The sequence below is a fragment of the Atractosteus spatula genome, chromosome 8, assembly GCF_055471065.1.
Source record: "Atractosteus spatula isolate fAtrSpa1 chromosome 8, fAtrSpa1.hap1, whole genome shotgun sequence".
Classification (NCBI taxonomy): Eukaryota; Metazoa; Chordata; class Actinopteri; order Semionotiformes; family Lepisosteidae; genus Atractosteus; species Atractosteus spatula.
In genome coordinates, this window is record NC_142713.1 from 58,949,585 (window position 1) to 58,973,954 (window position 24,370).

The 24,370-nt window shown below is 52.4% G+C and overlaps 2 protein-coding genes across 4 annotated transcripts in view; one reads left to right on the forward strand and one right to left on the reverse strand.

The window, feature by feature from the left end:
* slc41a2b (solute carrier family 41 member 2b) overlaps positions 1 to 16,507 on the reverse strand; it is a 34,022-nt gene extending 17,515 nt beyond the window's left edge. The window contains exons 1-8 of one of the 3 annotated variants that reach the window (XM_088924105.1): positions 16,268 to 16,507; positions 14,290 to 14,379; positions 13,463 to 14,051; positions 12,682 to 12,789; positions 11,726 to 11,797; positions 10,712 to 10,856; positions 9,634 to 9,780; positions 165 to 312 (exon numbers count right to left, since the gene is read on the reverse strand). In XM_088924105.1, coding sequence (XP_088780231.1) covers positions 165 to 312; positions 9,634 to 9,780; positions 10,712 to 10,856; positions 11,726 to 11,797; positions 12,682 to 12,789; positions 13,463 to 13,978 — 1,136 coding nt within the window. In that variant the 5' untranslated portion in view covers positions 13,979 to 14,051; positions 14,290 to 14,379; positions 16,268 to 16,507. Of the gene's footprint in view, positions 1 to 164; positions 313 to 9,633; positions 9,781 to 10,711; positions 10,857 to 11,725; positions 11,798 to 12,681; positions 12,790 to 13,462; positions 14,052 to 14,289; positions 14,380 to 16,023 lie in introns of all 3 variants that reach the window. The other 2 variants (XM_088924106.1, XM_088924107.1) reach the window with 2 other exon arrangements.
* A 3,026-nt stretch (positions 16,508 to 19,533) lies between these two features.
* On the forward strand, positions 19,534 to 22,770 carry nopchap1 (NOP protein chaperone 1). The gene is made up of 4 exons (XM_088923991.1): positions 19,534 to 19,673; positions 20,117 to 20,200; positions 20,622 to 20,758; positions 21,807 to 22,770. The coding sequence occupies exons 1-4, from the start codon at positions 19,595 to 19,597 to the stop codon at positions 21,987 to 21,989; spliced, it is 483 nt and encodes a 160-aa protein (XP_088780117.1). The 5' UTR covers positions 19,534 to 19,594; the 3' UTR covers positions 21,990 to 22,770.
* Positions 22,771 to 24,370: the final 1,600 nt, after the last annotated feature.

Genomic DNA, 24,370 nt, shown 5'->3' on the forward strand with positions numbered 1-24,370 from the left:
ACAAATGCTAGGGTTCCCAACATAAAACAGTTTTCACTTACAAAGTAGCATCTAACCCTAACCCTAGCAAAGTAGCAAGCACATGACAGCCCAGCAATGGATCAGTGTGCTGGGGGTAGGGAGGACAAGGCAGGGTGGGTGGGGCAGGAGGGCGGGGCTCTCACCTGCTGATGATCATGGCGGTGATGACGGGCTCCCAGCCGGAGTACAGCAGCGTGCGGCTGGCCGGGTGCTTGGAGGAGATGACGATCCACATGGGCGTCAGGGCCAGGAAGAAGGCACACACCACGGAGGACACGTAGGGGTGCGTCTCTGCAGGAGGGACAGCGGCTGTGAGCTCAAACCCTCAGGCACAACCCTGTGACCTCCTGCTCAATATTTCCAAGACCCTGGCCCAAGCCCTGTTTTCCCCCACACACTAGACACAGTGCGCCCAACACTTACTGTCGATCTGTATAATATAATTCAGGATATGACCAAGCCAACCCAGAGGAAACGACTTGACAGTGTGAACAGAACAGGCACTTCTTCACCCAAAAGCATCTGGGAGTCTGGAATCAGCTACTAGTGGTGCGGATTTGAAATCCTTGTATCAGTTAGCTACTGGTAACCAAATGGTCTAGAGGTGAGCCAACCACCCTGCTCTGGTCTGCACAAACTCTTATGTTCTCGCGAAAGGATTTGAAAAGTTAACCCAGTGGAGCAGTTAGCAGTAAAACACAAACCCAAGGACACGAGTGAGAGGCGAGAGCGTCTGTACTTTCCAACAAACTTAATAGAAATACAGCTCAGGCACAATCCAGAAATACACTTTAATCCCGGCTGCTGTGAAATTATTGTAGCTAGACACATAAAGAGTCAGGGGTGTATTTCTCTTGAGTACACTGCCCTCTTGGGCACAAACACTGTCCAGTCACTCCACAGAGCTAAACCGGTCTTCACCGGCCAGTGAACATGGGAGACTTGACCCACCCTGCTTTCTCCTCACACTTACACCCTCAGCAGCTCCTCTCCTACCACATGACCTCTGCTCTCGACTGGTGTCTGGACGCGAGAATGGAGACAGTGCATCTAAAAGGTCAGGCTGATCTCCGTGTGCAAGACGTAGTGCAAGACGTAGTGCAAGACGTAGTGCAAGACGTAGTGCAAGACGTGTGCTTCTATGGGAGAGTCCACATGGGTTTAGATCTCGCTGAATCAGCTTGTGATGGAACCAGCAACAACAGAAACGGATGCATACAAACAGCACGCAAACAATTTAGTTACTATACTTACCATTTTAAAGATAATTACCCAGGAATGAAAACGACAAACACTAACCTGTGCAGTGCTGAAGGCAAGACATGCAATAGGCTCTTAAAAGCGCAGAAACCACGTAATTCCTTCCATATGAAGGCCGAATCCTTTGACAACTGTGATGCTAGCATCTCTAATTCAGCACAGTAAACAAGAGCAGCAGCATCCCCCCAGAGAGCAGGAGTGATCGTTCAGCTGCCAGGTGATTCCCTGCTGCTGCTACTGATAGCACAAGGGCTTGTCTTCTCCATGCAGGTCAGTTTAAGACAGAAATGAACACCATTGGGAAAGATCAAATTGAAGAACTCTTTGAAGGCACCATTGCTTTAAGACTGACATCATGTAAAATACTGTCTCTTGAAATAGCCGTTTGTTTGGTTTCCATTAAATAATAAACTGTGCTGAAACGTGGGCATTTCCACTGTGAAATATTTTCTATACAGAGATGTACAGCTGGTTGTCTGTACTGGGATCTGTTTTTCCTTTAATTTAAGTATTTAGCCACTGCATTGTACTGTAGTCATTGACAGAACTGCTGTAATTCTTAACGATAACAGATCCTCACTAACTTTTACAGATGCACTACAGAGAGCACACTGACAGGTTGCATCACAGTGTGGTATGGCAACTGCAGTATTGCTGACCGCAAAGCCCTACAGCAGGTGGTGAAAACTGCCCAGTCCATCACTGGGGGTTGCCCTCCCATCCATCCAGGACATTTATGACAGACCCCACACACCCAACTACAGATTGTATGACCCTCTACCATCTGGAAAACGGCACCGGAGCATTCGGGCCCAGACTACCAGACTCAGAGACAGTTTTTACCCCTGCACTATCAAACTATTAAACTCCCAGCCTCTCTCACCCACCCGTGTATGAGTATAATGACAAACTTGAACTTGAGATTCATAAATCTTGACTGACCCCAGTAGTCACACTTGGAGAATATTTAGAAAGATAATCAGATGTTGATCATCAGTAATGTACTGAATATGAATAAGTATATCAACACTGACTGCATTGCCCATCATTTAAGCATGAGGTTGATACTGTAGATCTAAGAAACACAACTTTTAGCCAAATGCATACACCGTTACTTTATCTGAGTAAAATCCACGTACAGAAAATTATATTTGAGTATCAATATATTAACTATCTGTTCTACCACACCATTTCCATAATTAGGATCCTAAAACAAAGTTCCACCTCTTATCAAGTTCCAGTTTAAACTCACAAACTAGCCTGCTTTGTGCATATTTCTTGTTTCACTGCCTGTTTTTGTGGTCGTTCCTAAAGGCTCCGTGAATTCCAGTGAATTCCAGCCCCAGGACACTAGCTTGCCTTGGAATAGGACCACCTGCTGTTGCTCTAGCACCTCTGCCTGTAAGACAAAAATGTCCTCATCCACCCAAAGGCACGATGTCCCGTAAGAATCAACGCAAGAAAGAGGCTGGCCTTGACTCTGGACACAGCTTGTCAAGAAGACGGGGAAGGAACTACTTCTACAGACCAGCAGCATTTTATTAGCACACCTGGAAGGGAAGAGAACAGTATTCAAGACCGATCTAACTGCGCAGGAATCTGTACAGATCACTGAAAGACTTTATGCCTTCCCTCAGAGGCTCCACATGAATGTGTATTTATACTCCCCAGACATTAAAAGACCAACAAAATGGATAATTGGATTTCCAAAAACAACCTTTCAATTATGCCTTATATGCTTTATAGCAGCATATAAAGCACTGTTATATCCTTCAGTCCTGTAGCCTAACAGCCACGTCACTTTTTCAGCCCTGTAGCCAACGTCGCCGCCTAGTGAGAAAACATGGAACTGCAGTCTCAATCCAGGAGACTAGCTGTAAAAGGAAATGCTAAATCCAGAAGAGATTTTATTTTCAAAACCACATGGTCTCATCAGCATCAATACTATATACCTAATAAAAAGGAGAAGAATACCTACACCCTACTGTCCAGTCATCTGCTTCTTTTTACACTTAAGAGCCCAACACACAGCAGACTGACAGCCCCTGACAAAGCAGAGACACGGGCCTCCCTGTAACACTGTAGGGACTGACTGCAACTTTCCCCACACTCATATCCTATACAGCCCTGCTGGGGCTCCACGGCCCTCAGAGCCCCCACAGCTCTCAGAGTCCCCACGGCCCTCAGAGTCCCCACGGCCCTCAGAGTCCCCACGGCCCTGCTGGGGCTCCACAGCCCTCAGAGCCCCCACAGCTCTCAGAGCCCCCACAGCCCTGCTGGGGCTCCACGGCCCTCAGAGCCCCCACAGCTCTCAGAGCCCCCACAGCCCTGCTGGGGCTCCACGGCCCTCAGAGCCCCCACAGCTCTCAGAGCCCCCACAGCCCTGCTGGGGCTCCACGGCCCTCAGAGCCCCCACAGCTCTCAGAGCCCCCACGGCCCTGCTGGGGCTCCACGGCCCTCAGAGCCCCCACAGCCCTGCTGGGGCTCCACGGCCCTCAGAGCCCCCACAGCCCTGCTGGGGCTCCACGGCCCTCAGAGCCCCCACAGCCCTGCTGGGGCTCCACGGCCCTCAGAGCCCCCACAGCCCTCAGAGCCCTGCTGGGGCTCCACAGCCCCGATAATGCAAAGCTGTACGATCCCCAGCAGAGTTGTTGATTATTAAAACCCATCGACCTCCTGACCCCGGTGGGCCAAGGGCACAGCCCAGATCCACCCGGACCCCCAGGACCAGGAAGTGGAGAAGCTCCTGGGGCGTGCAGTGGGAACCCCATCCGGCGGTGATGAACTGGACAGATTTCGCAACCCGGATTACTGATGAGCCCACCGTCTGCTACGGAGGCAGCAGTGTCCTCCCTTCCCGAAGGCTTGTCGAACTCCGGTGGCTTCGCTGCTTGGATAAGGTGCGCGGCCTTTACTGCTGACACGGAGGATGTGAAGGAGCCCCCAAATGCAAAGTGTGGAAAAACAAAGCTCAAACTGCAAACTAGCAACATCACTGCAGCTCCAGACCGCCAGGCGGCTGAGGAAGAGGAGGGTGAATTACTGTGCAGAAACGTTAGCGAGGCTAAAATCTGCATTCGATCTACAAAAACAAACAGAACCTTCAGCCGATTCTGTAATGGCTAACTGAGAACACAGAGACAGGAACGTGATGTTTTTTTACAACCCGCAGGGAGAAGTGACCATTACTGAGATCTCTGAAAAGCACCTTTGATGCCAATTAATTAAATAAAAATAATAATATTCTGAATATAACATTTGAAAGGGAAAATCTCTGGCTCCTAACTGAAGGATTAGGCAGGTCAGCGTGCACGCCTTGCCACGCTCGCTCAGTTTCATTTACACGCCGAGCGATTACCTCTGCGCTGAGCTGGCAGGGCCGAGTCCGGACTCTCCCATTTCCTCCCGCCCAGCCAGCGGCAAGCCCAGCCTCCCTCCCCGCCCACTGGGACACGGGCAGCCTCAGCTGGGATCCGTTAGCAGTCGGACGCGGATCGCCAGGATCGCCCCTTGCCTCGGCAGCGCCAGGCTGGCCAGGCGGAGAAGGCAGGACACACCCTGGGCAGGACACCCTGGACCTCCGACAGACGCTGGCAGGGATTCTGGAAACACAGGTCCCTGCTGCTCTGCTGTGCTCATGGTGCTCTTCTTCACTCCAGTGACTGGCTTCACGCCTGGGACACTCGCCCGCTGGACACGTGAGCAGAGTTCACAGACTGTCTTTGCTGGCCAGCTGAGGGACATGGGGGACTGAGGAAACCGTCACGAGGGACTGGCAAGTAAGACTGTTCCGTGTGCCTTTGTCATCACCTCCTCCCTTCCTTGTGTTGTGTTGTGTTCCTTGTAGTTTGTTTTTTTTAATTGGGGCTGCTATGCTTTTATTTTACCCCACAGGCTAGGCTAAAAGGCTACAAATAAAGTTACAGAAGTCTGGTATAATCCAGGATGAAAACGTGAGGAGGCTTTTGAAGATTCTTAATAATTCAATCTCGTGATTCAAGAATAAAACGGTTCAGTTCCTTCAGCCTGTCAGTGTAGGACACTCCTTCAAGTCCTAAAATGCACCTGGTTTCTCTTCTTTGCTCCAATTCCAGAGCAGTAACAACTGTTTGTAACTAGATGACCAAATTCCTACCCAATATTCCAAGCAAATCTTATGAGTTCTATTAGCTATTAAAGAAAAAACTAATAATTTAATTTAAATTCTATACTTTCAACTGTATGTTAAGAGTGTGGTATCTGGAGCCTCTTCTGGAAGCATGGAGACCAAGGCCATAACTCACTGGACGGGACACCAGTCCTTCGAAGGACACACACACAATAACGATACTAAAACACAGCCTGACCCCGCAGGCTCAGGGCACGGGGTAGGACACACCCTGACAGGACACCAGCCCGTCACAGGGCACGGGGTAGGACACACCCTGGACAGGACACCAGCCCGTCACAGGGTACGGGGTAGGACACACCCTGGACAGGACACCAGCCCGTCACAGGCCACGGGGCAGAACACACCCTGGACAGGACACCAGCCCGTCACAGGCCACGGGGCAGAACACACCCTGGACAGGACACCAGCCCGTCACAGGCCACAGGGCAGAACACACCCTGGACAGGACACCAGCCCGTCACAGGGCACGGGTAGGACACACCCTGGACAGGACACCAGCCCGTCACAGGGCATGGGGCAGGACACACCCTGGACAGGACACCAGGCCGTCACAGGGCACAGGGGAAGGACACACCCTGAACAGGACACCAGCCCATCACAGGCCACAGGGCAGAACACACCCTGGACAGGACACCAGCCCGTCACAGGCCACAGGGCAGAACACACCCTGGAGAGGACACCAGCCCGTCACAGGGCACGGGTAGGGGTAGGACACACCCTGGACAGGACACCAGCCCGTCACAGGGCACGGGGCAGGACACACCCTGGACAGGACACCAGCCCGTCACAGGGCACGGGTAGGGGTAGGACACACCCTGGACAGGACACCAGCCCGTCACAGGGCACGGGGCAGGACACACCCTGGACAGGACACCAGCCCGTCACAGGCCTGGACAGGACACCAGCCCGTCACAGGCCACGGGGCAGAACACACCCTGGACAGGACACCAGCCCGTCACAGGCCACGGGGCAGGACACACCCTGGACAGGACACCAGCCCGTCACAGGGCATGGGGCAGGACACACCCTGGACAGGACACCAGCCCGTCACAGGGCATGGGGCAGAACACACCCTGGACAGGACACCAGCCCGTCACAGGGCACGGGGTAGGACACACCCTGGACAGGACACAGCCCGTCACAGGGCATGGGGTAGGACAGACCCTGGACAGGACACAGCCCGTCACAGGGCACACACACAAGATTTTAGAGAAACCAATAAATGAAGTCAGTATGTTGTTGGAAGTTGCAGGAAAAAGAGAAATCCCACACAAAAACATGTAGAGAACAAATGCAAATGTGCCCAGGATGACTTGAACTCAGGACCAAACTGCTGTGCGGCAGCAGCAGTAATCACCTCGCTGCCCTGCTGTCCTGCCAAAATCTTTCCTTGGGGCCCCAGGAAATAAAGTGCAGACACAGCCTGAGAGCACCTGAATCTGTCCAGTGACTTACACCGGGACATTCGGAAAGCAGCTCTCTTCGAAGAACTGTCCGATTTCATGATGCTGCCCACACGAACATGAGATCAAAATGCTTCTGTTATGATGGTACAATTTGGAAACAATGAAGAACACAATGGCCCGTGGATTCTTCAATTACTTTCCTTCTGTGAGCTTTCAGTGAGCTTTCAAGTGTGTTGAGCTTTCATTCAGGTGTTCAGAGTCAACAGTGCCAGCAGGGCGATTTTCTGAAGTCACACTGCCACCTGGTGGCCCGACACTGCAGCGACAACTACAACACTACTGGCCAGCTTCAATAAACAGCCCCTGAGACTTTTACTACAGACCTAGTCCCTGTGTGCGGATCACCGATTTCAAGTTAATACAGTCGGGGATTATAGTTTTTTTTTAATTAATTTGTCGTGACCTCATTTGGCACAGTGTATTCTAAATTCAGAATTATATTTGAATGAGGTTGAGCCTCAAACTAAATCTTTTTAACGAGTATGCATGTGTATTTCCTGTGAATGTACCGACCATTAGAGCTGAGCTGACTGAGGCACACTGACTGTTTTAGTGAACCTGGTGCTCAGACAGCTATATAGAGCGTGCAACCTGTGCTTCACCCTTTCTAAAGCACTCGAGCCTCTGTCAGGCAGATGAAAACGCTACAGGTGCTGAGAGAGGTCAGAGGTTTTTTCCCACACCACCACAGGCTCTGCACAGCGCTGACCAAGCTGTGGCCTCTCCGCCTCTCCTCTGTCGCGGAGTCTCAGAGACAAGCCGTAAAGACCTGGCAGCCATAAGAGTGACCACTAGTGCACATCCATGCTTGTCATCACAATGATTCAGTGATTCAGAGAGAAGACCGTAACATCTGGGCTGAACACAAGAAGAGGCAGTTCAGCCTTTCTTCCTCATCTGGTGGTCAGGAAACCTCAGACTCATTTGTCTGAGGACCCAGTACAGCCATTTCTGGAAAGATCACATTGGATAAACGACACTTAGAACGGTCTTGTGCAGAAAGACACTGTTTTCTGCACTCAGTGCTTTGTGCACTCAAACTAAGTCATTCCTGTGCTCTCACATGCTTCCTTTCTTACTGAGCCTGAATTATTACATTCATTGACTTTTCGATCACAGCTATTGCAACTGATTGTAGGAAAGGTTACAAATGAGAAGGGGCCACAGGCCCATCTAGTCCTTTGGTAGTTAATTGCAAGCAATTACAGAGGTCTACGTTAACCACCATGGTCATTCAACATGTCTGAAGCCAAGATCATCTTCTGAAACCATTATCACATCAGGCTAGCACCCCCACTCCTCTGCTCACTCAAATATTTAACGCAATCTGCGGTCTTCAGCCACAGAGAGAGATGGCAGAAATCAGTGTGTCCGTCCTGGTCAGAAAGCATTGCATCCTGAAGTGTAACAAAATGTGGGCATTTTCTGTTTCTACTGGGAATGTACAGGTTGTGAACAAGAATAATAAAGAATAATAAAAAAAACAAAGTCACGCATCAGGGCGCTGCGACACCATGCGAGGCCGGTGCAGCCCGTATGTACTGGGGCACAGATTCTCCCAGCGTCTGCAGGAGATAACTGGCACCATTCTGCCATGAGAGAGCAAATCAGTTCATGCCTAGCTGATGAATGTGGAAAATCCCAGGCGTTACTCCAGACGAGTAGATAACATCAGTGCTGTGCTCATGAAAGCACTGGGAGGCCACACCTGCTGTGCTGACAGGGGCGCTGTCATCCTGGAAGACACCCCCCCTACAGGAGGTGAAAATGATCAATATGTTCAATTAGTGAGTGACACAGACCTTGTCTTGAGAGCAGAGGGCATTGAACTGGACCCACACCATGCCTGGAAAATGGGGCGCAGAGCATTCCCGAACCACCAGAACCCCTCGCTGTAGGGCCAGAGCAGTCTTCAGGTTGGTGTGTGTTTGTCTGGAACATGGTGGCCACATCACACTCCTCCACTGCTCGGTTCACGGCCTGTGCTCTCTGCCCCACTGGACTCGCAGTGAGAGCGGTTTGTGCGCTGCAGCTTGATAATGGGAGTCCAGGGAACTGCCTGCTCGTGCCCCAGGTGGTGAAGTTTGCATTCAGCTGATAGGCAGCTGCTTGCCTGTTCTACGCAGCACTATGCCGATGACTCTCATCTTTCTTTCGGAAGTCCGTGCCGACATCAAATTCAAACTATCAACTCTTCTTTTAAAGTCTCTGCTACGCATAACTATCAACACACAGACCTGTCCAGCATTTCTGCACATGACTCTAAGCAAGCTGGGATATTTTTTAATTAATGCAGGAGTCACGCCAGTGTGGGAGGCCTTGTCAATATACTTGACGTCCTTCATTTATCCAAGTGTTTCCATTTTCTTATCCACCTCCACATTATCGGTGCTTTAGGAGTACCGGCCGTTCAAATCTAAAGAGAGCACTACTGTGAAATTATGCCTTGTGACTCATCTTCTGTACCGCATGACAGTCTTATCCGGGAATCGGTTCCACAGAAAATCCATCTGGATTGGCAGTTTCAACCCGAGCCGTCGATTGTTCCACACAGAAAAAGGCCATGAAACACGGTCAGCTGGGTCAGGACTGGCAACAGGAGGGCTGTGAGAGATCCGATACCACGCGGCCTCACAGAAACCGAACGAGAGCACAGCCCACCGCCGCAGGCAGCCTTGAACACAGCCGTGAGCGCGGGACGCGCAGGTCACTCACCGAGGCAGTTGTAAAGGCCCTGGCTGATCCACGCCAAAATGGCCAGAGTGATGAGATCCCCAAAGCTGGCCGCGATCGGGGTGGCAACATTGTCGGGGTTGACCCCCGTCTTCTTGGAGCCGACAATCACGCCAACCATGATGATACCTGAGGAGAGATGGGAAACACGCGCAGTCTCATCAGGCACGGGCCTGGCCTCTTCAGCAGGACCCCCTCCCACTGGGTTCCCTGCTCTCAGAAGGACGTGGCCCTTAGGCCAGACACGGAAAAACTGGGAAAGGACTCCGCCAGCCCTGCTTCTGGGATTAAGTATGAAGTCCTTCCATTCAGAGCTTTTCACCCCAAGGTTCCCAGAGCACTTCACATACTGGAGGGGCCCGTTTCCCCACCACTGAAGTGCAGCCCTTCCTGGGGCTCTTTGTGCACCAGCGGCCCCCTGCCCAGCAGGTCAGGAGGACTGAGGAGATGCATTCCAGGAGAATCTCAGCAAGACCAGGTTGTACCTTAGACCAGGTTCAAAAAGAACTTGTAGCGTCTCGGGGTCTTTAACGACCAAGCAGTGAGAACCCACCCACACTGGGGCACTGGTTTGTAAATTCTGGTGCAGAGGGAACAGCGCCACCTACTGGTCCACAGCAGCAACCTGGTTTTCCTTGAGGTCTCTCATCCCAGTAGGGCCCAGGCCCAGCCTTGCTGAGCTCCTAAAATCTAACGAGATCAGGCTGGGAGCTGTTAGCAAACCCGTCGAAAGTCATGTCATTTGCCAAACCGCTTTATACCATATGGTGTCGCGGGAAGCCGGAGCCTACCTGGCTAGCAACGAGCGCAAGGCAGGGTACACCCTGGAGGGGGCGCCAGTCCATCGCAGGGCAAGTGCAAGCCAAGCATACATGGGGACAACTTGGAGGCCACGGTAAAGGCCGAGGGGGGAAATTTGGCCCGGACACCCGGATAACTCCCTACTCTTCTCGAGAAATGCCCAGGGATCTTTAATTACCCCTGAGAGTCAGGACCTCGGTTTAACGTCTCATGCGAAGGACGGGCTGCTGAGAGTGCTGCCGTTACAAGCGAGCCCTACCTTGCAGCAGCGAGGCGATGAAAGCGGTGGCCACGCTGCTGGAGCACAGCAGCACCGCGTGGCTCAGCTGGAACTTGCCCTCGGGGATCCAGCCCAGGACCACAGCCGCCACGGCCGCCAGGAACCCCACCACCGTCGCCTGCACCTGCAAGCACACGCCCCCACAGCGCGTCAGTCCAGACGGGCTCGTCCGTCCACCACCGAGCCCTGCCCTCCCGGGCCAGGGGCTGTCCGCCCGACGACGACCAGACCGGAGCGGGGCGGGGCGGGGCGGGGCGCACCTGCAGGGCTCAAGAGTCAGGGTGCTGTAGGTCTGGGGGGTACCTTTCAATTCCCTCCTGCTCGGATCTAGTAAAACGCTGCTGATCTGACTTCTAGCCTGATTAATCAGAACTTCAGGACAGCCGAAATGAGAGGCGGGACTGCCTCCACGCAGCTCGTGTGGTCCAATGACTTCCGCTCAGTTCACGTCCAACACATGCCAGCGCGCTATCAACGCCGTCATTCTGTCCTGCCAAAGGGTCCGACTGTGGCCGACACCGGACCGCCAGGTCACTCAAGACTCTCTCCAGTCCGATAACGTCAGATCACGTCATCACAGGTCCTAGCAAACCCACGGTTCTTTAACTCATGAGATCGGCGCAGCTCCAGAAAGCAAGGACGCACGCGTCTGAGGGAACAGGGGAGACGGGTTTGGCAGGGCTGACGGAGGACTCGTCGGTGCTGCGATGTTGTAACTCAGGCTGGGTGTGCCGTGCGTCACGGAGGTCTGTTAGTGGGATCTCTCTGCGACTGGTTAGGAACCCTGAGCAGTAAAGACAGCAGCGTGGAGGAGCGGTCAGGCTTGGGCCCATAGCTGGAAGGCCAAGGCTACAAATCCCAGCTGAGACACTGCTCTTGTACCTTTAATAAAAGCATTAGACTTAGACAAATTGCTAAAAAAAAAAAACAAGTGAGGTGCCCCAGAACTGTGTAGCATAAACCTATACCAAACACACAGACAAGAATAACTACCTGCTTCAGAGCAAGGTTCCCAATAATAAGATTCCACTTCTCTATAGGAGAGTCCATTTTTCCCACATTCACCTGCCAAGATAAAAAGACAGCTTTGTATTATTTCCCCATTCACACAGGAAATCTGAAAAGGCTGCTCTTAATATGCCAATACTGTCATCATCCTGTCATCTGGAGCTGCCTGGAGAGTACACAGAGGTTGCCAAGACCTCCAGTCCTCTCAGCCAAATAACTGATTACTGCTGAAGGTATAATTAATTATAATTATAGAGTCATAATAATCATAATTATAGATGAGCACAGATAGTGCCACATCCTAGACTGGGATTTAACAGTGGTCATTAATAGCCGAGAAAAGAATCCAGAAACATTTCTGATTGATTAACATGAAGTGCCCAGTTAAACAGGTGAATTCTCTCCAATTGCGAATCCTGAGTTTAGACAAAACTGGGGGAAAAAAAAAAACAAGGATAAGTGTCATAAGAACATAAGAAAGTTTCAAAAGGACTATCAACTAGTTTGGTATTCAGTGATTTGTCTTCTTCTTGGGTCCTAAGAGTCTCGTCACTACAGGTCCGGGAGTGAGGCTGGACCGTTCGGGTTCAGAGCAGACCGGGCAATTTACAACGCAGAAACAATTATTAAGGCGAGACGACACCACATGTAAGCTTCTCTTCTAGAAAAAAAAAAACATTTTAATGACACAGCTGAAACAGAAATGGGTAAGACGCACTGCAGGAATGTCCCTTAAGCACCACTTACCGCCCTCCTGCAGTGTGTTATTACAGCCCCAGGGCGAGAGGGTGGTTCTGGGACAGCTGATGTCATGCGACAAACACGAGGCGCGGGGGTCAGGGGTGAAGCCCCTGCTCATCGTACACCGGCCCCCGCGAGCACCTGGCCCTCTCCGAGCTCAGGGTCCCGGGACCTGAGCACGAGGAGCGAGCTGCGCTTACCGCAGTGGACAGCCTGGATGCCAGTGTCATCTCCAGATTCCCCTTCAGCCCCAGGAGCGCCGGAACCAGGATGAAGATTTCGGTGACGTTCTTGAAGGCCTCCCAGTGCTGTCGGAGAGACGGGGGGAGACGTCAAGGCGGTGGGGCGCAGGCCCCATAAACCCCCACCGACACGGCCGGGGAGCGCCTGTGGTCTTCAACAGGAAGGAGCAGGAAGTGCCGAATCTTTCAGGAGACCGAATTAGGAGTTATAGGAGTTTCATAACATTCAACAGGAGCCGGACTTTTTTATTTTCAGAAAACGCGCACTAAGACGAACACAATGCAAAGGTTCTGTGCACCTTAGTCACCTCACCTGTGCATTTCAAGATGACACAGGGAAAAGGCAAACAGGCTTCTAAAGGCAGAGCATACGGCTATACTAGCATCCAACTGCAGGCTCTTGGACAGGAAAATGGCTCAGCAGGCTGAGGTTCTGCCTCACACTAGCACCCAGCTGCTACATTCCCTGCACCCATGCTGAAACGGCGCAGGGCTGCACGCAAGCAGACGCTTCCTCTCAGTGGCAGAGCTGCGGCTGTGACCAGGTGATTCAGGCACGAGCCCCATATTTAACAGGTTCACTTTCCGACTCTTAACAGGGGCCGATTACAGTTCCTCGCGAAGATGAGGTTCGAGCTTAACCACCCCCCCCACCCACCCCGTCATGAAAAACAGGACCGCAGACATGCCGTCTCCCCCCTCCCGGCCCACGAGCGCGGGCAGCCCGCCGGGCGCCCACCTGCACGACGTCCAGCACCATCCCGGCCGACACCGTGCCAAACCCCGCCAGGAGGAAGGGCAGCAGGATCTGCAGGGCCATGGCTAGGGGGGACTCCTTGGGCATCCTCCTGGCCGCCTCCTGCTCCCTCAGCAGCTCCTCCTCCTCCTGCTCCTCCTCTTCCTCCTCCTCCTCTCCCGACAGCCGGCCCTCGGGCAGCATGGCGTCCGTCTCCGAGTAGCAGCGGTCCCCGTGCTCCGAGTGCGCTGATGCCCTGCGGCCGCGCTCCGGGTGCCGGCGGCTCTCGGCGTGCGGCGGGTCGGCCCGGAAGCCGTTCGGGAGCCCGTCGGGCTTGCCCACGTCGGCCAGCGCCGGCCGCTCCTCCTGCAGCTTGCCCAGGCCTGTGGGCACCATGGTGTGCAGCAGGGAGGTGATCTTCTCCGACTGGAAGGGCTTGAGGGACAGCGCCCAGCCGCCCCGGCCCCCCGCGCGCGCCGCCAGGCTGGGGCCCGGGGGGCTCAGCGCGTGGCCGGCCATCCGCGGCCCCGGGTCAGCGCCCCGCCCGCGCGGGCGCAGGGCCGCTCATCTGCTCGCGGCCCTCTCGGGGGAACTGCAACGACAGGGAAGCGAGAGGGGGCGTCTGGCGTCTGAACGCTTGCTTTGTCCGCCTCGGATACGGCTCCCTTTGTTCACAGGTCCGGGACGCCCCGGGGGCCAGGGAAGTCGGGAGGTTTAGGGGGAAGTCCCCGCGTGACCTGCTGGCGCTCCAACAACCTCGCGGGAAGACCGGACAGCCGCCACTCCCGGCGGAGAGGGCTGCAGGCTCACGGGAAGCAGGGCCCACTCACCTGCGCTCGAACTCCGGGCGCCTTCCGGCTTCGTCTTGTTCTACTGGCCCTCGGGAAGCAGGTCCCTTGCCAGAAAGGGAGCCGGTGTCCCTGCAGTCAAAGGCAGAGACACGGGTCAGGTATGCGCTCCGACCGGGGCCCCGCCTCAGCGTCCCGATTCAAATCGACACCAAAGAAACCAAAAACAACACGTTTCTCTTGACCCCCCCCCCCCCCCACACTACTTCTGCCGGTAAAAAGCTGGGAAACACAGGTTGTTTCAAATTCCCGGCACCTGAGACCGGCGTCGACACGGGAGTCTGCACTGGCTGAAACCTGCCGAACACCAGGCATCTCGGCAAACAGCCCGAAGCCGCCGGCGTCAGATTAGGGCGGAGCGGTGGCTCTGTGGCTCAGGATCTGCGCCTGTGGCTGGGAGGTTGCCGGTTCGTATCCTGCAGTCGGCAGAGGAATCCTACTCCGTTGGGCCCCTGAGCAAGGCCCTTAACCCCGACTGCTCCAGGGGTGCCGTATAAATGGCTGACCCTGCGCTCTGACCCCCAGCTTCTCTCTCCCTGTCTGTGTGTCTCATGGAGAGCAAGCTGGGGTCTGCGAAAAGACAAATTCCTCATGCAAGAAATTGTACAGGGCTGATAAAGTGATGTTATAAGAGCTGGGCCTCCCGTACAGCGTCAAGCCTGTGGAAGTCGCTGCCCACACCCACTACTGCCCCGACGGGCCTCTCCAGAGCCCTGGTGAAGAGCCGTCTTCATGTCACCACCTTTACTACGCGCTCTGGCGCTGTTCTCGGTTTTCTTGAGTCAATATCCCGGGGTCATATTTGTCTCTTTCTTTTTACTTCTGTTAAGAGGATGGCATGTCCATTAAAACGCCGCTCTGGCTTTCCCGAACAGCTCCGATCAATTAAACGCGGCCATAGGAACACCAGGAAGCAGCAGTGGGCTCAATGATCAGTGCGCAAGAACCCGGAGGCTCTAATCACACGGGAAAGCGTGAGGCTAGCTCCACATTAACACCTTCTTCACGGTGTAACAGGACAGAAACGACACCGCTTCCTAAGCGAGAATGTCACGAGTCAGAAACGCGAACAGTGCAGATGCCGTTACAGCTGAGAACGCATTGAAAGCGAAAGAGCAAATACATGTAGCGTGTCGACAAGCACTGCGAGCCATCTGGCACACCTGGCTTGTGGAGGTACTGGCGCTGCGCCTCGGGGAATCGCCTCTATGAGGAAGTACACCGATGCTGTTGCTCGTGAGCGCCGGAAACGTTCTCCCGGCCACAGCAGAGCTGCCCGGCCAGACCCCCTTCAAGAAAGGGCTACTCTAGCCAAAAAGGTGTGGGAGGGTGGCACAAGCTTCCCAGCCCGATACCCTGGCTTCTGTCAAGCCGGATGAGCCGAGATCTTGATAGCGTCTCCCTCATGTTCCTTATTTGATACTGGAGATGAGGCACCAGGTCCCCACAGAGGTGAAACTCGGAGATCGTCTCCGTTAGACGCGATAAAAATAAATAAACGCACTGGCAATGTGGGGCGGGGTTGTGAGTCAATTCCCGTTTTATATTGCTTAGCAGTTAGCAGCAGAGTATGTGCGTCGCTTATGTTGTTTTTTTATTACTGGGATGGTCCGTGTGCTGCTAATTTAATCACCAGAGTGACGGGTGGTCTGTAGAGTATTAACACCAAGTACGAAACCAACTTATTTGGAAAGCAGCAGCGGCGGCGACCAGCACCTGGGTGTGTGATCCGGCGGTCAAGCCGGGGAGCAGGGGGCCGTGAGGCCGGGCTGCGAGAAGGGTCCTGGCACAGACAGCCGAGCCCCGAGCGTTCCCAGGCGCTTCTGGCCGGAGGGACCGGTGTCACCGGGTAACTGCTGTCCCGCCAGGCAGCACTCCTCCGCACGTATCCGCGACGCCTATTTTCGCCCCACTCCAAACGGCTGAGCGGGGCGCAGTAACATCAGGGAGAGCTACTCACGGCGCTGGGGAACGGCCCGGCGAGGCGAGGTGGCTCCGGCGACGGCTGGCGTGCAAACTTGTGCAGCCAGTTCGTGTGCCGATCGCGTCCTTCTGCTCCCCCTCCTCTCGCATCCGGCTCGTAAACGCTGCCCTGTGTTGCACTCCCGAGCCCCCTCCTCCTCCTCGGACAATAAGCGCTTCCCGATCGGTAACGACCGCCTGCAAACGCAGACTGAGGAAGGGGCGGCTCCCGGTCCTGCCCCGCGGTCCCCTCCCCTCCGGCCGAGCGGCGCTCACGGGACGCCGCGCGCGCGCGCCGCCTCGCGTCGGCTCGCCGTGGGCGCGAAGACGAGACTCTGCGGCTCGCGCGCTCCTCCCCAGCCCCCCCCCCCCACCAGCGCTCGGGAGCGCCCGCAGACGGCGGAGACGCGTGCGCGGGAGCGTGCCCGGGCACGCGGCTGCGACAGGGCCGGCGCGGGCGTGCGAGGCAGTTCCTGGCGGCGCCCCGCTTCAGCGCGCGGGCCGGAGGGCTTGCCGGGGTACAGGGCGAGGAGGGGCACGGTTTTAAATTGCTCTGGGACCGAGGTCCATCAGCTGCTCCACGGAGCGCCAGATTTCTCTGCTGAGTGTTCGTGGGTAGCTCATTGTCATCAGGATAGTCAGCTTTCCAGGATTCAGAAACCAGCTCTTCCGATCTCCGGGTTATTCCCTTCCCGTCGCCATTATTTGCAAGCTGCGTTCTTGAAAGGGCGGTGACGTGCGCTCGTACTGAGCGACAAGGGACAGACACGCAAAAAAGCGCTGTCGATGCCGTCTGTGCTTATGTGGTTTTTGCCAGGATGCGTCAAGGTGTTTAGCAGTTTAACACAGGTGTAATTTTAAAAATCCTGATCTGACAGATGGAGCCCGTGTTTGTTTGTCTGTCTGTCTGTTTGTTTTTAAGCCCTGATCACAGCCCTGCTAGGGTGGATTTCCTGCGTAAAAGCGAGCGATCAAATTATTGGGACGCTCTAATGTGGCCTTAAAAGTGTTTTGCACAATTTTCGTATTTAGACATGACAATGTCAAATCAATTAAAAGTGTGTGCATTTAGTACCAAGAGTTTGTCTGATTCTTTAAACAAATAACAAAAACTTTTGGATGGAAGAGGTGTGAGTGGGGCCAGCAGGGGGCGCTCACCCTGCGGTCTGTGTGGGTCCTAATGCCCCAGTATAGTGACGGGGACACCAGACTGTAAAAAGGCGCCGTCCTTCGGATGAGACGTAAAACCGAGGTCCTGACTCTGTGTGGTCATCCTGCCCTGAGAAACCCTGAGACACACGCCCCGAATGCAGACGAAGTCACACTTGCTGGCTCAGCAGAGAGGTCCCCACAGCGGGCAGTTCTCTGGAATTCCCAGCAAGCCCAGAGGATGACTAGCAAAAACAGTGACGAACAAGAGGAGGCCATTCGACTTATCTCGCCCGTTTGGTAGATCAGAATAGTTTATGCAAATTATTTTGCAATTTTTTACAACCCCAAGGAAGGTCCTTCAGCGTGATCGGGCTTACAGAGATAAGATAGATACGCATACGGCCTCCACTGCAGGTTGTGCGAGCCGGCAAACCAGCGCAGTGACGTCACCGCCCTTCCCAGGGACCGCAGCTGTCGGACTGACGGGAGATTTCCCTTTGGCTCAAGTGACTGAGCCCCTGTTGAGTGACGGCGGAGGCCCGGGTTCGAGTCCCCAGGGGTGGGGGGGCTGACCTGAGGTGGCAGTGGCGAGGGTGTATACCCACGTGAACCCTGGAGTGCTACAATACTTTATTGATCCCGGGAGCGAAATTGCAGTGCCACAGCAGCTTAACACAGTCAACACAGCACAGTGTAACGAAATGATACAATAATACAACAATACATACAGTACAATCAGTACAGTCAGTGAGAAGTGCACTAAGAAGAGTTGCTCACAGTCTAGAATATACAAAGAACAAACCAAAACAGTACACTATACAACACAGGTTGTATTGCACACTATAAATATAAATATAATATAAATATAAATATATTGCACAAGTCCCTGGCATATATTGCACAAAAACAGTTGAAAACGGGAAAAACCAGATGTAAGCAGAGTTTACTGCTTAGTCCAAAAACAGGTCAATGTCAATGTTGCCCATGCCCAGACACAAAGTGGATGCGTTTGTGTTTTCAAACTTTCCAACGGTTTTATTACGGATATGCTACATTATTTATCACAGATGTGCTTCCCGATTGTCCCGACCCGATCTTGGGCTATCAGTGAGCGACGTACGACTCCACCAATCAGCGCTGACGCTCCTCAGCGTGGGTGGCGCTGCCTGGGTCGTCTTGGAGACGATTGGCTCCGAGGTGTGCAGGTGGGAGGAGTCTGGCCCACACTTCCGCATTCTCCCCTGCGAGCGGTCACGGGCGTTGTAGTTGCGATCCTAGACTTAAAATCGCACCTTTGGCTTTTCCAAGGCTGGTGGTGTGTGTAATAAAATAAAATCTATTTTTATTTAAAATCATAATGACTCAGAAAATGGGGTCCTCGCCGGCGCTGACTGAAGAGAATGGACTGACTGCTCGCTTACAAAAAAAAGCATCTGTGAATGACTTAATCATTATACTCGCTTATCATTAAATGCATAAAATGAAATGTTCTGAGAATAGACCCGCATTTGAAGTTTAAAACAGACATAAGGGCATATCTCCAAACTATTTCCGAATATAAGATGAAAGCTTATCTTTATTTGCCTTATGTAACTTTTTTGTAAGATGCAACTGTTATGTCCCCCTATTGATGTTCCATGTACTCTTGTGTGCATTGTATATATTAGTATATACGTATTTTTTAAATGTGTTTCCATCTGTGATTATATCAGCCTTAGCATATATCAACAGAGTATGTATGAGAAATGTTTATCACGTCCAGACACAACACAGTATTTTATAACAAACGGTTAGAGCTGTCTGGATGGGACTGTTCAGATTGGCTTTCACTGAACACACCACCATGCTATTTTCTTAACTTTAATCTTCCACAAGGTTTCGCGCTAGTTCTTTTTTTTTTTTCCTCGATCGTGATCTTCTTTTCGGTTCCGACAATAAACCCAATTACTTGTTCCTTTGTATATAGTACCGTTGGTGCAATAACAATTTTAAAAAAGGCTCATCGACGGGCGTGTGTACTCCTCCAGCCTGTGGGTGGCGCTCTGCCTTTCTCTCTGCGCTCTCACTTCCCTCTTCCGCTGGGGGGGGGAGGGGCTGAACTCGTCGACCCGGATGTTGATGGGGCTCCTCGGGTGAGGAGCGCGCGTGGCGGCGTTGGGTCCCGGCCGGCAGGATGGGGGACGGCGAGCAGTCGGACAGAAGACCCGACAGACCCATTTCTCACGAACTGCTGTCGTGTGGCAGAGGCGGAGGTTTGTGCCGGAACCGAAAAAAAAACGAAGAACTAGCGCGAAAGCTTGTGGAAGGTTAAACTTAAGAAAATAACATGGTGTTGTGTTCAGCGAAAGCCGATCTGAACAGTCCCATCCTGACAGCTCTAACCGTTTGTTATAAAATATCGTGTTGTGTCTGGACGTGATAAACAGAATTGCTTGCATTACAGCTAGGTATTCCTGACCGATCCGACTGCTTTGTGCTTTTTTCTGCCAGGTATTTTAGTTCACTACCACATATTTATTGTTCTGGTTGTTTGCAAACTATCGCTGTTCATTATGTACTGCGTTGAAATGTACTGTGCACATTGTGTGCTTGTTGTCTGCTGTACTGTGTATGTCCTGAGAGAGCGCCGTCCGTCCCGTTGCACATGGAGATATGGCGATAGACTCCTCTACTCTCTGCCCCGTTGTTTCTGTAGCTCTGCAAGACAAGCTGCTTCTAAAACCCAGATCACCCAAGAGTGGCGGCACCTTACAAACCGTGAAGGTTCCCAGGAGTAGCGGTGAGTTCATATTTATAAAACACAAGAACGTTTCTATGTTCCTGCCTGAACATTTGTTATGCACGTTTCCCTCTCCTCTCAGTTCACTGCTGCATGGCAAGTGACGGCTCTCTCCGAGAGCGCAGCCGTTTTCAGTGTCTAGGTACTGATATGGCTGAGGTGTATTGGTTGCGCTGGTGTAGTTAAAACACATGGAGAAGGTTGTGGTTTATACTGTGCAAGAGGATTGATAACCCCAATATTGCTGCTTCAGGTACTGTTTTGAAATGCTCTGAAAATTTGATCAAAACAATTTTTTCCCCCAGTGATTCTTCCCAGTGACTGTCATTGTCTCCTGAAAGTGTATATTCCTTCCACTTTCCTGTGTTTTGATCTGTGTCTGTCTGCGCTCTCTGAGTGAGGAATGCCTGTGTCTGTTCAGTTCTAGACAGGCTGCAGTGTTTTCTGCCACAGATGGCCCAGGCCAATGAGAAGCTGAGGCAGCAGATGGAGTCATCCCCAGCCAGCCTGTTCGACATTGAAAACATAGAAGAAAGCTCTGATAAAGTCATTGAGATGGTGAGGCATGCTGCTGGAGTTACACTGTGCATGAGATATAGAATTGCAGAACTCAGGGTACAGGTGCTTAGAATAATATCAGCAAGTGCCCAGATTCTCATGTCCGCACTATAAATGACACATGACAAATACAGTCAAAAGGGACCTGGGTATTTCTGTGCATTCTTGTGTGTCCTCATCAAGAATCAAAGCATGATTTGTGGTCTCTTAAATTGTCATATGCAGACAATTTAAGAGAATGAAAACTCAACAACAAACAGAGGAGACTGAGAAGAGATTTGATCCAAGCGTGTGCAATCCTGAGGTATTTAGATAGGGTTATTCCAGGGAGCTCTTTCATAATCAGAAGTGGAACAAAGCTGTGGGGTCACAACTGGAAACAAGAAGGGAATTGATTAGAACAGAATACACGCTTCTTCGCGGTGGTGGATGTGTGGAACAGGCTTCTCAGCCAGGTGGTCGAGAAACTGCGGGATGACATTTTAAATTGGACCAAATGGCCTCTTACCCTTTTGTAAACTTTTCTTATGCTCTAAAGCATCTCAAGAGTTCTGACCAGTGTGTGAATTCCCCCTAACTTGAGTGCAGCTCGGGTGAGGTGCGGCACAGTGATGCGGTGGTGTGACTGTGGAGTTACCGTCGTTTCCTTGGCTGGAGCTGGTTGGTAATGGGTTTCCTCCACTCCTGTCCCACAACATCCATGTGCCACACCTCAGCTGGGCCAAGGCAGGGCCCTGGTAAAGGAAGAGCGCAGTGACGCAGATGTAAATTAAATTCCTCATGGAGATACGTGCCAGGGATACAGGGATACAGGCTACATCCTTTTACTGTGGACAAGATGAGCTGGAGGTCTGTTATTGTTTTGTCTAGAGCATAGTGATGGAGTACAGCTGGTTCACTGGTTGTTGCTTGCCTGGGAGACAGGTCTTCTGTCTGTGGCCTGGTTGATTTTTCAAACGGCCAGCAGCACGTGTCAGAGCGCGGTTTGAAAAGCAGCACCACGGTGCAGGACGCGCTCCTAACGCAACGCCTGCTTCCTCTCCGGCAGGACGTGGCTCTGGTGGAGCTCAGCGACTCGGGCAGTGAGCCTGAGGAAGACTCGTCTGGCGAAGAGCGGTCTGACTCGGAGAGCGAGGGGGAGACCGAGATCACGGAGGACACCCTCCGCCTACCCGGGAGCCAGCGGAAAAGGAAAGCTAATATAGAAGTGCTGGACAGTGCGGACACTTAGCCTGGACGGCTCTCCTGGAGCGCCTGCGAGGAAGGTGACCGAGCACCCCGAACCTGCAGCCGCCAGGAGCCCCGCTGCCCCGTGTGTGGACTCCGCTGACTCTGCTTTCACTACCTCACAGAAGCTTCTGTGCAAAGCAGACGGCAGAGGTTTTCCGCTGGCAGCCATCACAGTAGCAATTTAAAAGCTGCCCACCTGTGAATCATGAACCAGACCTGGAGCCAGGTGTTCAGTTACACACCCTGCTGCAGGACAGCGGCAGTTTCTAGCGTATAACGGATTCAAAACATCTCTCTTGCATTGTTCTGCAGATGCCATTGCTTTCTAGATATTGTATTTGAACTATTTTTAAGATTAAATCTCAGAAGATAAGAAGGTCACAGAATCTCAGAAGGTCCACAGGACTAAATCATGTAACTGATTGTAGACACGTGCGTGAAGTATTGGTGTCACACCCCTGCAGTCGAAGCCTTGATTTGTCCTCGGCTCCTTTGTCACTGAACGCCCACGGCGCGCACCTGGAGGTCTGTAATGGGCTTGAAGCCCTGAATCTATTGGCCTGCATTTAGCTGGAGAACCAAAGCAGAGAGTTGATCCCATTATTTTCCTGCACGACCCTGATCTGGTGCACTTCCAGGTCGTTGCCCGGAGAACTGGTTTGTGCTCCCAAGTCATCAAGAAGCAGCTACGAGGAATTCTGGAAGAGGGAGTTGATGTATCACTGTACAAGGAAGGGCTTGCGCTAAGATTGGTATTTTCAATAAAGTCTTTTCCTATAGCAGTAAAATGTTCTGGTTGCCTTTGTAAGGGGCTGGAGACTTTTCCATTTTCAGGGTCAGGGGGTATCTGCTACCTATAACAAGAATCCCAGTGTAGCTGGTACGGACCTGTTAAATATCTGTGTTTCCAGAACCACTTCCGAGACTGGCTGCTCTCACTCATGCCGTCGGTGCACAGGACACTGAGAGCCTCTGTGTGGCTTGCGGTCAACACAGCTGCCTCTGTGCTCATGGAACTGCCCCCTGAGCAGACCTGCAGAGCAGCCCTGAGTGTGTGATCCAGCCTGATACCGGCTGGGCCTGGAACATACAGTGGTTTCGTGCGAGTGAACAGTTCAGACGGCTCGCAGAATGTGAAAGTTTGATTTGGAAATTGTAAAGAAAAAAAAAGGGAAGTCTTTTGATATTATCTGAAAGCTTAAAATAAATCTTCCTTGCTGGATTTTCCCAGTACTCAAACAAAAACTGTTTCAGCAGTGGATGGAAAAATGTGTAAAAGACCAGATATAAAGTTAAACCCTAACCCTGCTCTGATTAAAGACTGTGATAAATGAAGCTTTAAGCTCAAGTCACAGTCAAGTAAATCGGTGTCTTGGTGATATGATCAATAACAGAACTCTATTTCTTTTATTACCGAAAGTGTTTTTAAAAATGTTGCTCAATCCTCGATGAATCCGTCTTCCCCACTGCGAGAGAAAAACACCACACTGGGAATCCTAACAAGAAAATATTTACTGGGTTTAGGTATATTATTACATGGTGGCTCTTTGTACAAGCAGACCTTCAGAGACAGGGACCAGGGCAGGCACAGATACTTTCTGGTTTTTGCAAATTAAGATTTTTTTTAGACCTCTACGCACTCTGAATAGATGGACAATCAATATGCTCGATGGAGTATTGTAGTTGTTTCTAGAACTGAATGCAATGGTATGAACGTTTTCTAAAAACTTACATTTTTAATTACAAATACTGTATATTTTCATCACACTGTGAGTAGAGCAGTTTGTTCATCATCATTATAATAAGAAACTTTTGGGGAAAAAAAAGATATATGACCAGATTTTGGGGTATTTTCTAAAAAGTAAGCACTGTTATTTTTCAGTCATTTAGCCATCGATTAGCCGTGTGCTGCTTGTCCTGGTGAGAGTTGTGGACAGGCCAAGTCTGCTCCAGGAGCTCAGGGCAGGACTGAGCACACCTGCTCTCCCCCGGCTGGGACACCGGTCTGCTCCAGGAGCTCGGGGCGGGACTGAGTACACCTGCTCTCCCCCGGCTGGGATACTGGTCTGCTCCAGGAGCTCGGGGTGGGACTGAGCACACCTGGCTGGGATACTGGTCTGCTCCAGGAGCTCGGGGCGGGACTGAGCACACCTGCTCTCCCCCAGCTTGGACACCGGTCTGCTCCAGGAGATCGGGGCGGGACTGAGCACACCTGCTCTCTCCCGGCTGGGACACCGGTCTGCTCCAGGAGCTCGGGGCGGGACTGAGCACACCTGCTCTCCCCCGGCTGGGACACCGGTCTACTCTGGGAGCTAGGGGCGGGACTGAGCACACCTGGTGCTCCAGGAGCTCGGGGCAGGACTACACACAATTTGGAGTAGG

Excerpts from the sequence above, each read along its gene's own strand:
- nopchap1 (XM_088923991.1), top strand. The coding sequence starts at position 19,595 with ATGGGGGACGGCGAGCAGTCGGACAGAAGACCCGACAGACCCATTTCT. Across the intron at positions 20,201-20,621 it reads GAAGGTTCCCAGGAGTAGCG|TTCTAGACAGGCTGCAGTGT; the intron begins GTGAGTTCATAT and ends GTGTCTGTTCAG. Across the intron at positions 20,759-21,806 it reads CTGATAAAGTCATTGAGATG|GACGTGGCTCTGGTGGAGCT; the intron begins GTGAGGCATGCT and ends CCTCTCCGGCAG.